The 15,216-nt window shown below is 44.0% G+C and overlaps 1 protein-coding gene and 1 long non-coding RNA gene across 4 annotated transcripts in view; one reads left to right on the top strand and one right to left on the bottom strand.

Moving 5' to 3' along the window:
• Window positions 1–56: 56 nt before the first annotated feature.
• LOC134220224 (uncharacterized) lies at window positions 57–805 on the bottom strand. Its single transcript, XR_009981808.1, has 4 exons — window positions 709–805; window positions 497–656; window positions 323–431; window positions 57–259 (listed from the first exon to the last, which is right to left on the bottom strand). It is a non-coding gene; the product is annotated as an uncharacterized LOC134220224 (long non-coding RNA).
• Window positions 806–1,364: 559 nt separating this feature from the next.
• Window positions 1,365–15,216, top strand: part of LOC134224761 (palmitoyltransferase Hip14) — a 29,274-nt gene continuing 15,422 nt past the window's right edge. Inside the window, exons 1-2 of one of the 3 annotated variants that reach the window (XM_062704320.1) lie at window positions 1,365–1,495; window positions 1,588–3,033. In XM_062704320.1, coding sequence (XP_062560304.1) covers window positions 1,816–3,033 — 1,218 coding nt within the window. In that variant the 5' untranslated portion in view covers window positions 1,365–1,495; window positions 1,588–1,815. Of the gene's footprint in view, window positions 3,034–15,216 lie in introns of all 3 variants that reach the window. The other 2 variants (XM_062704319.1, XM_062704321.1) reach the window with 2 other exon arrangements.

Raw genomic sequence — 15,216 nt, 5'->3', positions numbered from 1 at the left:
CTGTATATTTGTTGTTTTTTCGGATTACTACGTAAAAATAGATAGAAACAGTTTTGATCAAACTTTATTAGAATAGGCATGTGTTGCGAGACATAATTATCGCTTGACACCGCTACAATTGCCGGCAGGCGCTCACGAATTCTTAAGTTTGGAGATGTTGCTTTTGGATGTGATTTTCCATCGAAGGGGCAAATTTTATGATGAAACTCCTCCAATATTGCACGATGGATTGCAGGGACGTATGACACATTTTCCGTTCCTGAAATGGATATTAAACTCCCTTAAATTTGATTGAAATGGAATCATTCATGGAAAAACTTACCAACTTTGTTTATTGCTGCTTCAGCTGAATCCTGTTTAATGGTGTTGAAAACCTTTATGAAAAATTAAATTTCCTATTCGATGTTGCGGTTGCCGTCTATACAAGTTACCTTTGTAGGGCAAATGAAGGAGAATTTAATTTTCTCAGTAAAATATGTATTAGATGTTAACTTACCCGTTGAATGATAAATTAGAGGGTTAGATTTGTATGATTTACATCTCTAAATACAAAAATAATAATTAAATTGCACTAATTTGTTAAAAACAAATGAGCGGATTTACAGTTTTCCATCGATTCTAAAACTGACTGCTAACGGTGTCACAGTTTGTGGTTACTGTAAATCATGGTTAGTTTTACTATGGTTCTTTTATCATGTGCTTAGTAACCTCTGCTATGAAACAGTTGCGATGATATTTTTAGTTTATTTTACTATTATCTTGTACTTTTGTGCCCATGGTAGAATTGAGCGCAACTGAATAGTTATGGACACCACAGAATTGAATCATTTGTTTGAGAAACTGCATAAGTCCATTTTACACTATTTCGAGAAAACAACAAAAAACTGTTTTTGAACAAATTTGCACCGAATCTTTCGATCTCTTCGATACAGATCATTAGTTTTTGGCAAAACTCAACACCCTGGGGCACTTTCAGTGCAAAAAATGTGAGCAGTACTCCACAATTGCTCTTCAAAGTACGTGGATATATGTAGTTTCTCAAACAAACGAAATTTTTTTCATACATTCCTGAAAAAAAATTTTTTTTTCGTGTTTTACGTGTTTCGTGTTTTAGAATACGTATTTTTGGACGAGGATTCAGAATATATAAAAATCTCATTTTGGCCAAAAATGTAACATATACAGTTTCTCAAACAAACGGTTCAATTATTTTAATTATTAATTGCTCATTTTTGATGAACTTTTTTTTTGCTCATTGAGCTCATTGTGCGAGTAAAATGCAAAGCCTGATTAGGTCAACTCTGGCCGAAAAGAAAATTTGTCTCGCCCCTCGTTCCTGCTTTTCCATCAAAACAGCGCGTTTCGGGAGGAAAACTTTTGCCTCCAGCTGTCAGTCGTCGGGCTGTGATGAGTTTTGTCGTTTCTCGTTTGTCATCCATCCAGTTCGTTCGGTCAGGAGTGGGAGAGTAGCAGAAAAATCGAAGTTTTTCGCGAGGTTGATAAAACGCTGTTATTTTTATGGTGCTCGGGCTTCCGCGAGTGATTACGGAATCTAATCAAATCTAAGTGTCATTGTTTAATTCACAGAGTAACTATATGCATTAATTGTGCGTGAAGCGTTGCGCTTCAGTGACGAAAAAGAAACAAGACCCCCCCATTTCGGTTCTAATCGCACACGATTTGTGTGGAGGACGGAGTTTGTTTTGGGAGTTTTCTCCGTCGCGAAAATCGAAGTGAAAAGTTTGAAGAGGGGGACAATTTTTCCCTAAAGTAGTGGAAAAATTATCACTGAAGTAGTGGAACGAAGCCAGGAAAATGTATCAAAGCGCCTGCAGTGCCGCTGCTGGTGGCTGCGCGGAGCCGGAACGAACTGATCGGGACGGTCTGATAACACACGAATCTGCGGTAGCTCCGGTAGAACATGACTACAGTGGATTTGATATCGTGAAAGCAACGCAGTACGGTGCGATTGGACGAGTAAAGGAACTGATCGAAGCAGGGTGGGACGTCAACCAACCGGATAGTGAAACAGTGACTCTTTTGCACTGGGCGGCTATCAACAACCGAAAGGACATTATCAAGTATTTCCTGGACAAAGGCGCCATAGTTGATGCAGTAGGGGGAGAACTAAATGCCACGCCGCTGCATTGGGCCACAAGGCAGGGGCATCTTGGAGCGGTGGTTCTGCTACTTGCAGCTGGAGCGGATCCAAGTTTAAGGGATGCGGAAGGTTGTTCCTGTATCCACTTGGCGGCACAGTTTGGACACACTGCATTGGTTGCATATTTTATTGCTCGAGGTGTTAATCCAGATCTTCAAGATCGAGGAGGAATGACCGCACTGATGTGGGCTGCTTGGAAAATATCTGCTCTAGACCCGGTTCGTTTACTTTTGACCCTTGGAGCAAACCCTAGCCTTGCGGATCACACTCACGGAAATACCGCTCTACATTGGGCTATTCTCGCACGCAATGCCACCGCCGTCAGTACCTTAATCCTTAAGGGGAAATCCAGTCTTGAAGTTCCAAACCTGCGCGGCGATACCCCACTGACGATGCTGCAACCGCACATGGGCTCGATCTGGATCGGTTCGAAAGTGTCGGAGAAAATCCGGGATCTAACACAACAGTCACAGCGCCGCAATCTGATAGTTCGTTTCACGCTGGACAAACGTTTCCGCTGGTGGAGCATGATCGCTACGCCATTCCTGGTGTTCTACCTGGCGGGGCTGATTTTCTGCGCGGACACCCTGATCATCATCAAAGTATTCCTGTTGGGCTGCTTGTACGCGCTGTCGCACACGATCGGCCAAACGCTGTTTGACGAAACGTTGATGGCGTTGCTTCCCCTCAGTGTCTATATGGCCACCAAGGCGTGGTTCTACGTGACCTGGCTGACGTACATTGCTCCGACGGTGTCCTTTCTGGCGTCGGTGTCGTTCCTGACGTGTAGCGCCGGGCTGTGGCTGTGCTTCCTGAAGTCATGGCGAGGCGATCCGGGCGTCATTCAACCGACACAGGAGCAGAGATTCAGGGTGAGTATTGTTGGGGGAAATTTAGCGAAAGAGTTTGTACCATTTAATTTTAACAATGTCTTGGCTCAAACACTTCAAACAAATTTTAGTTCTGAAATATGATTACTCAAGCATAAGGGGCAAGCCATAGTAAACGCGACGTGCGATGCGACTCACGTAAATAAATAACAATTATTATCAATGAACTGTCAAATTGCACTGTGGCGTTGCATCGTGCCGTCGTGCTTAAATTTTCATAACGACGTGTATAACAAAATTAAACAAAACGAGGCTTTTAATACAATCATAATCTTACGCGACTCTATACGGTATTGAACTTAATTTTAAGATAAAAAATACCATAATAAAGAATTAAAAAAAAACTCTATTCTATATAATACACATGGATTATATTGATTTTAAATCTTAAAAATCTTTTATTTAATATTTTCACTTATCGACGTAGGTATTTTAAAAAACAATTTTTGAAGTTTCACTGTTACATACGTCGCTTTATCATATGGGAACCGACATTCACATTAAGTGACCAGCCTACAAAATTGGTCGTGTTTTCTTCGTTTCATAAAGCCTCTTGTACACCTGATGATTCTCGTGATTCATGTGTTGCAGGTTTTTTTTCCGCCAGTCATGTAATAATCATGGAAAAGGACCTTGCTTTTAGTTCAGTATCCCTACTATGGTTAGGTACGAAAATAGTCTGTAGGACTTAAGAGACACAGTTAGTGGCTGGTCGATAAATTAATTTTTCGGAACGCGCGCCAACTTTTGTAACACGAGAACGCGCGTTTTGTATTTTGTGCAACAGTGTTGGGTTGTGTGTTTATTATTTTTATATCTCTTGATGCTAAGAAGATAGACGCTTAAAATATTCAACATAGCTGTTCGGCTTAAATCTCCTTCCTTCAATCTCAAATACAAACTAGTTGGTAATTCATCCGTTTTGTGGCGCTAGCATACGTGTGATAACTTAATAGGGTGGATATTTAAATACCTGTAGGAATGAGAAAGGGGGCAGCAGGGACTATGTCAAAGGACTTGACGATCCCTCCACAGGCCATCTGCGAGTTGTGGCGCCTGCCTAGGATGTGGTGGGGCTTGACAGTGGGCCCTGTTAAACCTCTATAAAAAGCTGCATGAATCTGCAAGTATGCTCCGCCAAAGCGACCGTGTGCCGCTCAAAGCGCACAAGCCCAAGTCCTGGTGTTAGGTGGGACGCTAAACAGCCCTGACACGACGGCCCTCCGACGAGACAGGAGGTTTGCGCAGGCCCAATAAGCCGCCTTTAAAAACAACTATTACGAACGACATAGAAGATAATACGACTCGATACAATCGGCAACGACCTAGGCGACGAATAAAGGATCACGATTGGAAGCTTGGTACATGGAACTGTAACTCGCTAGGCTTCGCAGGTTGCGACAGGATAATCTACGATGAATTACATCCCCGCAACTTCGATGTCGTAGCACTGCAGGAAATCTGCTGGACAGGACAGAAAGTGTGGAAAAGCGGGCATCGAGCGGCTACCTTCTACCAAAGCTGTGGAACCACCAACGAGCTGGGAACCGGCTTCATAGTGCTGGGAAAGATGCGCTGACGCGTGATTGGATGGCATCCAATCAACGCAAGGATGTGCAAGCTGAGGATAAAAGGCCGTTTCTTCAACTATAGCATCATCAACGTGCACTGCCCACACAAAGCGAGATCCGACGTCGAGAAAGAAGCGTTCTATGCGCAGCTGGAGCAGACATACGATGGATGCCCACTGCGGGACGTCAAAATCGTCTTAGGTGACATGAACGCTCAGGTAGGAAGGGAGGAAATGTAAAGACCGGTCATCGGACCGGATAGTCTGCATACCGTATCGAACGACAACGGCCAACGATGCATAAACTTTGCAGCCTCCCGCGGAATGGTAATCCGAAGCACTTTTTTCCCCCGCAAGAATATCCAACTGGAAATCACCTAATCAAGTAACGGAAAACCAAATCGACCACGTTCTTATCGACGGTAAATTCTTCTCCGACATCACGAACGTACGCACTTACCGCGGTGCGAATATTGAATCCGACTACTACCTCGTTGCAGTATGTCTGCGCTCAAAACTCTCGATGGTGATCAACACGCGTCGGAGTCGTCCGCCGCGTCTAAACATTGGGCGGCTACAAGACGGTAGACTAGCCCAAGACTACGCGCAGCAGCTGGAAGTGGCGCTCCCAACGGAAGAGCAGCTAGGCGCAGCATCTCTTGAAGATGTCTGGAGAGATATTCGATCCGCCATTGGAAGCACCGCAACCGCTGCACAAGGCACAGTGGCTCCGGATCAGAGAAACGACTGGTATGACGGCGAATGTGAGCAGTTAGTTGAGGAGAAGAATGCAGCATGGGCGAGATTGCTGCAACACCGCACGAGGGTGAACGAGGCACGATACAAACGGACGCGGAACAGACAAAACTCGAAGAGACGGAGCAACTGTACCGCGCTAATAACGCACGAAAGTTCTATGAGAAGTTGAACCGTTCACGTAAGGGCCACGTGCTACAGCCCGATATGTGTAGGGACATAAACGGAAACCTTCTTACAAACGAGCGTGAGGTGATCCAAAGGTGGCGGCAGCACTACGAAGAGCACCTGAATGGCGATATGGCAGACAACGGTGGCGGTATGGTAATGAACCTAGGAGCACGCGCGCAGGACATGCGACTTCCGGCTCCGAATCTCCAGGAAATCCAGAAGGAGATCGGCCGGCTGAAGAACAACAAAGCCCCTGGAGTTGACCAACTACCAGGAGAGCTGTTTAAACACGGTGGTGAGACACTGGCTAGGTACATGATAGGAAGAGGCTTAAGAGAGGTCAATGTAAGCCACCCACCACGAGTTTCTATCGGTGGTGACGAAATCGAGGTGGTTGAAAAATTCGTGTACTTGGACTCACTGGTGACCGCCGGAAATGATACCAGCAGAGAAATTCGTAGACGCATAGTGGCTGGAAATCGTACGTACTTTGGACTCCGCAAGACGCTCCGATCGAATAGAGTTCGCCGCCGTACCAAACTGACTATCTACAAAACGCTTATAAGACCGGTAGTTCTCTACGGGCACGAGACCTGGACGATGCTCGTGAAGGACCAACGCGCACTGGGAGTTTTTGAAAAGAAAGTGTTGCGTACCATCTATGGTGGGGTGCAGATGGCGGACGGTACGTGGAGGAGGCGAATGAACCACGAGTTGCATCAGCTGTTGGGAGAACCATCCATCGTTCACACCGCGAAAATCGGAAGACTGCGGTGGGCCGGGCACGTAGCCAGAATGTCGGACAGTAATCCGGTGAAAATGGTTCTCGACAACAATCCAACGGGAACAAGAAAGCGAGGTGCACAGCGGGCAAGGTGGATCGATCAAGTTGAGGACGATTTGCGGACCCTCCGCAGACTGCGTGGTTGGCGAAGTGCAGCCTTGGACCGAGCTGAATGGAGAAGACTTTTATGTGCAGCACAGGCCGCTCCGCCCTTAGTCTAATAAATAAATAAGGAATGAGAAAGTTGTTGTCTTCTACGAAGTTGTTCAGCTGTTCAAAACCATCGTGATGCAGACTAATATCACTCTAGATTAGAGTGGGGCAAGAGTACGCACTTAGTTTTCAATCGATCATGTGGCCCTTATGAAGCAAGCTTCTGCATATCGAATCAGTGTCGATGATTCATATACTCTTCCTTTATGTTACCCAGTGAAAAAAATATTGGAATTATTTAGATTCGTTTTAGTAGAACCTTTTTTGCAAGACAAGTGAAAAACGCACTCTTACCCCACCGGTGGGGTAAAAGTGCGCATCGGGTGGGGTAAGAGTACGCATTTATCCAATCATGTGCTTTAAGTATATATTAACACAAATAAGAGTTAATAACATTTAATTGATGTTTAATGAGCATATATTAGGGAATGTTTAAAGATTACGTAACTCTTAAAGGGGGTCCTAAAAATGTGCACTTTCATACGAAAAACCATTGTTTTTTATATATACAAAAAACTACAGAGGTAAAAATATATATTAGGTTTCGCGTGGCGTATACAACGGGATTTTCCTTAAAGGGGAAGATCCATAAAGTACGTCACGCAAAAATTGGCAATTTTCAACCCCCCCTCCCCCCTTCGTCACACTTTTTGTATTAAAACTCTAAAATTTTTATATGAGTGGTCACGCTGCTCGGAACCCCCCCTCCCCCCTAGGAGCGTGACGTACTTTGTGGATGGCCCCAAGAAAGTCCACCAATCACGTAACGTAAATTTTGGCTATTTCATCACACCTCCCCCCCCCTATCTTACACTATTTGTATGAATCCTCTAAAAATTATATGGATCGTCACGCAACCCCTCCCAGCTAAACGTTGCGTAATTTATGAATGTTTCTTTTGATTAAATGAAATTATTATTTAGATGAAGTTGTGTTTTCGTACTATGTTTAGGTGTACAACAAGTCCTAATACAATTTCATTATTTCGCTTCAGTGCTTTGTTCGCTAAGTCCTTTCTAACACCGAACTACTTCAACTTATCCTAAAAACTTGTGATAATTTCGAATTTTGTCCCTTTTTTCTTAGTTGTGAATCTTTACGCTTTGGAAGAAGTCTTATTTCGGCCGGAGATACGGGTTTGACATCATAACTTGAAGATTCATATGCGTACTCTTGCCCCACCGGTTCCTGCGTACTTTTACCCCACAGTCCCAAAAATTATTCAAGTAATGGTTTTGACTTCTTGGAAAACCAACCAGATTGGTGTTCTGTACCATAAAGTACTCTATACAATAGGTTATCGAAATGGTGTAATGTTCACCTGATTGAACGTATATATGGTAATGAAATACTAGTTGCGGAAATCCAATTATTTTTAGCAAAATGGCCAAAAAGTTATCTAACTCCATATCTCCCTTGTTGTTTATTCAAATCGTTTACAATTACACATGATAATAGTTGGCCAGAATACCTGTCAAACTGATGCAGTGCTGCTAGTTTATCTTTTTTTATTACTTCAAAAAATCGAAAACGTACTCTTACCCCACGCGCACTCTTGCCCCACTCTACTCTATAGAACCAATGGTAGCTTTGACTCCGATTATATGTATCAACACCCCCTCTTAATCGGCCAGTCCAAGGGATTTGCACAGTTCTTGAAAGTGACTATTATCGAGTGCTTTAGTGAAAACATCTGCCAATTGCTTGTTGGATGGAACAGATTCAATCTTGATATTTCCTTTGATGACATGGTCTCGCAAAAAGTGGTGCTTGACATCAATGTGTTTCGCCCTCTTGCATTCAAGATTCTTTGCCATTGAGATACATCCGTGATTATCTTCATAGATAGTAAACGATTCATTCATCGACATTATCTTCAAATCTGTAAGGATTCCCTTCAACCCAGTGGCGTCGCGTGGAATAATTGGGAACCTGTTCAAAAATGTTCAACAATCAAATATCATTCTTAATGACACGTCAGCACGTGCGCGGTGTGGCGCCACTCGTCGCTAGCACGCTTTGTTGCCAAAGGCAACGTTCTTGCAACAAATGGTGCCCTACCAAATAACTATGACTGGCGTCACCAGTGACCATCGGAAAAATATATTTATAAACCTCACATTTCGTTGTTGGCCGTTAGCAAGGGAAAAGCATCATGCAACCATTTGATAACCAATAAGTTTTCATTAAAAAAGTAAGGTTATGCACATCATTACAGCTATATTTGAGCCACATATGAGACATCCACATGCATAGACATCCTCGAAATATATGAACTTGAACAAACAATATTGAAATAGAAAAGAACTACGTTCAAATAATTATGCTGAACCAAGCTGCTCCCCACGAACTAAGTCAAATATGTAACTGTTGTTACTACTGGCATTCGTATAATCTGTAGTTTTGTATTCCGCGCATAGTTGAACGACAGAAGAATATGTCTTTTGCTCGTTCAAATTTGAAGTTGAACGAGTTGCAACGAAATGTGAGAAGGCGTCGATATTATGCTCGGAGTGTGTTGCAGCGGTTGCAGCACTTCGTTCCCAAACAGACGAATAGAGAGAAAATTTTCCTCACAATTAGGTTCTGCAGCATGACATCACGAATGAATTCGGTCCTCGTCGAATGAACTTTTTTGACAGTTTAGTAGTACTTTCCACTGACTCCGACAAGGATCGAGTTCGTGATTGGTTGGCTGCCCCCGAGTCCAACGCGAAGTACTACTAATCAGTCATCAGTTTGAGGTTAGATACAGACGCTGCAGAACCTAATTCTCTCTCATATTTTCTTCTTCGTTCACGTCGTAAACTTGAACGAACTGCGACGCCGTTTCGTTGCAAGGTTTGTTGCATCGCTTCGTGTTCTACATGTAGGCGGGCAGAGACAAAAAACACTTGTTTTGATGCAGGAGTGTCTTTTTGTGCATTGGTAGGATACAGAACCAAACGCCTGAATACAAAAAGGAAAGCTACATGTTTGCCTATGTTTCAAATGTGTTGACTGGATCAGAAACAAAATTGAACTTAGCTGTTGTAACAGCTCTCTGTTTTCTGCCAACCGGTGCAACTATGTTTTTGAACACAAGATCAAAATATAATCTTCATTAGTTGGCCTACCTGTGCAATGAACAGGTTGAACAGGCCGACCAGACGCCACTGCCAACCATATGCCTTCAGAAACAGCCAGACTTAAAGCACCATATTCCGCTTCACTTGAAGATAAGGCCACTGTTTGTTGTTTTCTACTGGCCCAAGATACCGTATTTCCAAATACTTGAAAAACGTATCCACTTACTGACTTTCTGTCTGTACTGTCAGAGGCCCAGTCCGCGTCGGCATATCCAATTAAAACTGCTGAGGACTTGTTACTCGTATATTGGAGTTTGAGATTTTTCGTGCCTTTCAAGTAACGAGCTACCCGCTTGAGGGCTTGGAAATGTCAATCCCCAGGGGTTTGTTGATATCTCCCGAGGTATCCGACAGAATAACTGATGTCCGGTCTTTTTTTTTCTTCCTAAGCAATGGAGGGGGAATCTGCTCAACAGACATCCTGGGTTGTCCAGGAAGTGCGGGGTTAGGGACCACCTCCAACAGCAAACGAGGGAGGCAGGACTACATCCTCGACCCGCTAAACCGTTTCCATTGCTGCCAAGCCCATAGTCCCTTCGGTACAACCAGAAAGTAATGCTTCAAAGGGGGGCCAGTGCACAACGCACCCTCGAGGTTAGCTGCGTGTCCTTGCAGCACCGAACATCGTGACTCGCTTTTTTAGAAGAACACCACGGTATCGTGCCAGCGCGTTGCCGGCTTTCCAGGTGGCCTTACCACGCCCTATGTCCTCGGAAGGTGGGAAGAGTCGACTTCGCGCCTGCTTCCCTCTGCATGACTGGTATCAAGAATGATGATGCCGCGTGCACCCCAAATTGACCTTTCTGCGATAGGGCCTATTCGCCAGCACACAGAGGGACTTGCCGACGCGGTGTCTACGCCTGCCCCAGCCTTGACGAGGACCCCTTTCCGTCCTCGGGCTCGGAACCCGCCCGGTTCAGAGCATGACCACTGGTATGACCCATGAAGCCGACTCCGATCCCTTGGACCACCTCTTATTTGCGCCTGAACTAGCCATCCTTGAGTCCACGCGCCACCTTCTGTATAGCTCCGAGACGATTTGGACGATAGCCGATAAAACGGCGTTACAGCCAACTTCATCTTTACACATCCTCCGAACTAGGTTGTCCGGCGTAGTGTCCAGACCACATGTGGAAAGCATGTGGTCACGCATTGCGCGAAAACGTGAGCACACGAACAACACGTGTTCCGCCGTTCCCTCTAAACCTGCGCACACCAAACACTCGGGCGAGGCCGAGCAAGCCAGCTGCGTTACCTGCACTGTGATTTTGCAGCACGCTTAAACGCCGGGCACATCGAACCCCCCATGGGGTGCTTGCTGTTCACAGCTTTGCTGGAACAAATCAAACAATTGGGAGGGTTCGTGCAGCATTGTGCCTTATGTCCCTCCAATCCGCAGTGTCGGCAGAGATTGCTTCTGTCAGGGCCTTTGCAGTCCCATTGCTTGTGCCCCGGTTCCAGGCACTTGAAGCAAACTTCGGGTTGCTCGTATATGCCCCACAGGGCATACCGACCATCCCACCTTGACGCTCCCTAACTTGACTGTCGCCGCAGTGCCGTGACGAGCTCTTCGACTTCGGTGATCTCGTCCAGGTCTTTAACCCTTAGATTCATCTCCGTCGTGAGTGCCCTCACCTTGACCGTCTCGCCTAGGACCTCCTCCACCAACTTCTTGCGCCCTTTTGCGAGATGCCCCGCTTCAGCTCGAGGATCATCTCGCCCATCCGGGTACGTCTTATTCGACGTACGTCGGCGCCGAGTTCACCGAGCTTGACGTCACTCCTTATCGCCTTCAAGACGTCCGAGTACTTAGCCTCGTCCGTTTTGATGACTAGGGCATCGCCCCTGGAGCGATTGGCGCCTACCCCTGACTTCTTGCTACCCTCATTCGCCTGGGCCTGCTTTTCGGCCCTTGACGTCTTCGGTTTCCTCTTGTTCTTGACCAGGGTCATGGAGGCGTCATCCGCCTCTATTTCCCTGGTCTGGTGCGGCTGAGAGATTTCAGCCTGCCGTAACCCCTTACCACCGTCTTTCCTGGGTGGACGGACCTTTTCATGTCTTTCCTCCCTCGGTTTTGGAGGTACCTGGCCGGTTTGCAAGTTTGCACGTAGATTCTGCACAAACAGCACGTCGTAAATGGTCATAGCCACTGGTCATTCTTCGCCACACCAATAACGACAGGTTGCTCCAGTTTCTTTAATGACTTGAATACTTTCTTCTCATTAGCTAGATGGTGACTCGCCCCGGAATCTAGCTTGAATGTTATTATACTACGGGTATCCTTTGTTGTTTTTCTTCCAACCATGAATGCAACGGCTTTGTTATCCGTGGCAACGTTGGCTTCTCCATGCAACTTGACACGACAGTCTTTCGCCATATGGCCCTTCTTCTGGCATCTGTTGCATTTACCGTTAAACTTCCGTGGCTTCTGTTTGAATCCGGCGAAGGCTGCAGGTTTCTCTTTACCCGTGTCCACCATTCTATCAGACTTCTTCAGTTCTTCTGAAGAAGAACTATATAGAACTACTCTATAGAACCAATGGTAGCTTTGACTCCGATTATATGTATCAACAAAAATTAATAAGGAGGCAATATCAGTTTGGATTTCAACCGCTTTGCGGCGCTAGTATACAAGGAATTTATTTGTTTATATAGTCAGTGTCAGTTCCAATTGATATTCAACCGCATGGCGGTGCTTGTTCAAAACAAACATAAAAATTTATGAGTTTCCGTTTTCTGCAAGGCCGTTTGAATAATCAAAATCATTATAATACAATATTGCACATTTCAGTTTGAAATTTAATCATTTTCATGTCGCTAGAGCCTAAGGCATATTTAGCAGGTTAGATTATATCTAAATTACTGTGTTGAATTTAACTTAAAAATTAATAGTATACCAGTAAGGCAAAAAAACATATTAATAAAGATAAAGAGATTTTGAAAGTTCCATCAGCTTGATTTCTTTGAATCAGCAGTATACTCAGAAAGTTGCATTATTTTAAAAGCTGTTTGAATGATCAATGATCGAGCAAACATCTTGGAATTTAAACGTATCGCTAGTATATCTGGTGGGTTGATTGTTTGAATATGTAAGATATTGAAAGTTTCAGTTTTGAAGATAAGTAATGCTTTAAATTTTTTTCGACTAGATCAAATCAAAGATTATTTGACGAGTTCATTCTCGAATTGTTAAAACGTGCCATCACATTCCAGTCCAATGCTTACGTTTGCCAACTGGCTAGGCTAGTTCTAAAGATAGAAAAAAGCGAGCGATAACTGGCATATACTGGTCTAAACAAGTCACTGCATGAACCTTCCACAAGTACCTACCTGATACCTGGTTGGCTACAAAGTCGATACACCTATGCCTAGGGTATTGTAGAGCTCCATAATCGTTGCTCTTGGGCGTAGGAACCTCCAGTTTCCCCGTCAAAAAACAACAACAAAGACACGGTGACGAGGGGATTTTGAATGGTATATTCTTTAGGCTTCATGTAAACAACGATCACAACAATGCATCGAGAATTTCCTCGTCAGCCCAGTTGAAAAGCGGTGTTCATTAACTGGGCCGCTGTTTATTAAGCCCAGTTATCGAACGGTTGCTGTATTTGATACAGCTCATGATTGGCGTCAGGCCATTAGGCCGAAGGTCATTAGGTCGAATGGTCATTAGGCCGAATTAGCAAAAAGAAGGAAAATGTGAAAAATGAGAAGTTCATTCTTCGCCTTACACCTTCTTACTTCTTCTTTCTGCATTCTTCTTCCTTCTTTCTTCCTTCATTCTTCTTCTTTATTTGTTCTTCCTTCTTCCTTCTTTCTTCTTTCTTCTTCCTTATTCCTTCTTTCTTTTTTCTTTTTTACCCCACCTTTCTTCTTTCTTCTTATTTTTTCCTTCTTCTTTTATCCTTCATCGTTTATCCTTTTTTCTTTCTTGTTTTTCCTCTCTTTTTGTTGCTTCTTTCTTTCTTGTTTCTCAATTATTTCTTCTTTCTCCTTCTTTCTTTTTTGCTTTTTTTTATCTCTTCTGCTTTATTCCTTATTCCTTAATCTTCATTCATTCTTCCTTCTTCTTTCTTCCTTCTTCTTTCTTCTTTCATGCTTTTTTCCTCAGACTTCTTCCTTCTTTCTTCTTCCTCGTTCCTTCTTCTTTCTTCTTTCTTCCGTTTTCCTTTTTCCTTCTTTCTTCCGTCTTCCTTCTTCCTTCTTCTTTCTACCTTCTTCCTTATTCCTTCTTCCTTCTTTTTTTCCTTCTTCTTTCTTCCTTCTTCTATCTTCTTTCTTCTTTCTTTCGTTTTCCTTCTTCCTTCTTTCTTCTTTCTTTCGTCTTCCTTCTTCCTTCACTCTTCTTCCTTTTTCCTTTTTCCTTCTTTCTTCTCATTTTTTCCTTCTTCTTTCATCCTTTTTCTTCCTTCTACCTTCTTCCTACTTCTTTCTTCTTCCTTCTTCCTTCTTCTTTCTACCTTCTTCCTTCTTTTTCTTCCTTCTCCTATCTTTCTTCCTGCTTCCTTCTCCTTCCTTCCTTCTTTCTTCTTAATTCTTCATTCTTCTTTCTTCTTTTTTCCGTTTGCTTCCTTCCTTCTCCCGTTTTCCTTCTTTCCTCTTCTTTCTGTCTACTTTTTCTTCCTTTCTCTTGCTTCCTTCTTCCTTCTTCCTCCTTTTTTCTTTTTTCTTCTTCCGTTCTACTTCTTCTTCACTTCGTACCCATTTCTTATTCGGCCTAATGACCCAGCATCCTCATGATTCATGCGTCTGCGCCACACACCATTTTATAGTTTCCCTCCGAGTATTGTACGCAGCACTTTTCGCTCGAACACCCCGAAAGCTCTTCGGGCCGCCTCTTTTAACGCCCATGCTTCATGTCCATAGAGGGCCACTGGTAGAATCAGCGTTTTGTTTAGAGCAAATTTCGTTTTGGTCTGTATGTTGCGGAACCTAAGCTGGTTATGTAATCCGTAAAAGGTCATATTCGCAGCGGCAATACGTCTTTTAACTTCACGGGAAACGTCATTGTCACATGTCACAAGCGTTCCAAGGTTAACAAATTCTTCAGCAACTTCAAACACATCCACATCAAGCACTACAAAAGCCTCCACTACTGCTCTGCGATCGATTCCAATAAGGTCGATGTCGTCCGCAAAGCCCAAGAGCATAAGCGACCGTGTGATGATAGTGCCATTCCTCTGCGCGCCAAATTTACTAATAGCGCCCTCAAGTGCAATGTTGAACAATAAATTGGAAAGTGCATCACCCTGCTTCAATCTGTCTAAGGTCACAAACGAGGTTGACACTTCGTCTGCAATCCGAATACTTGATTTCGAGCCATCCAGCGTTGCACGTATAAGTCTAATCAGTTTCGCCGGAAAACTATGTTCGGACATTATCTGCCACAGCTCATTTCTTTTCACTGAATTGTACGCTGCTTTGAAATCAATGAACAGATGGTGAGTCTGCAAGTTGTACTCCCGGAATTTATCAAGGATCATTCGCAGGAGATATTCTCGATAAGGGACTGAAACAGAACCTTCGGATGCTCCGCCAGGCTG

Source organism: Armigeres subalbatus, chromosome 3 (genome assembly GCF_024139115.2).
Source record: "Armigeres subalbatus isolate Guangzhou_Male chromosome 3, GZ_Asu_2, whole genome shotgun sequence".
Classification (NCBI taxonomy): Eukaryota; Metazoa; Arthropoda; class Insecta; order Diptera; family Culicidae; genus Armigeres; species Armigeres subalbatus.
The sequence above is the reverse complement of the archived record's forward strand: the minus strand, read 5'-3'. Positions and strand labels throughout refer to the sequence as shown.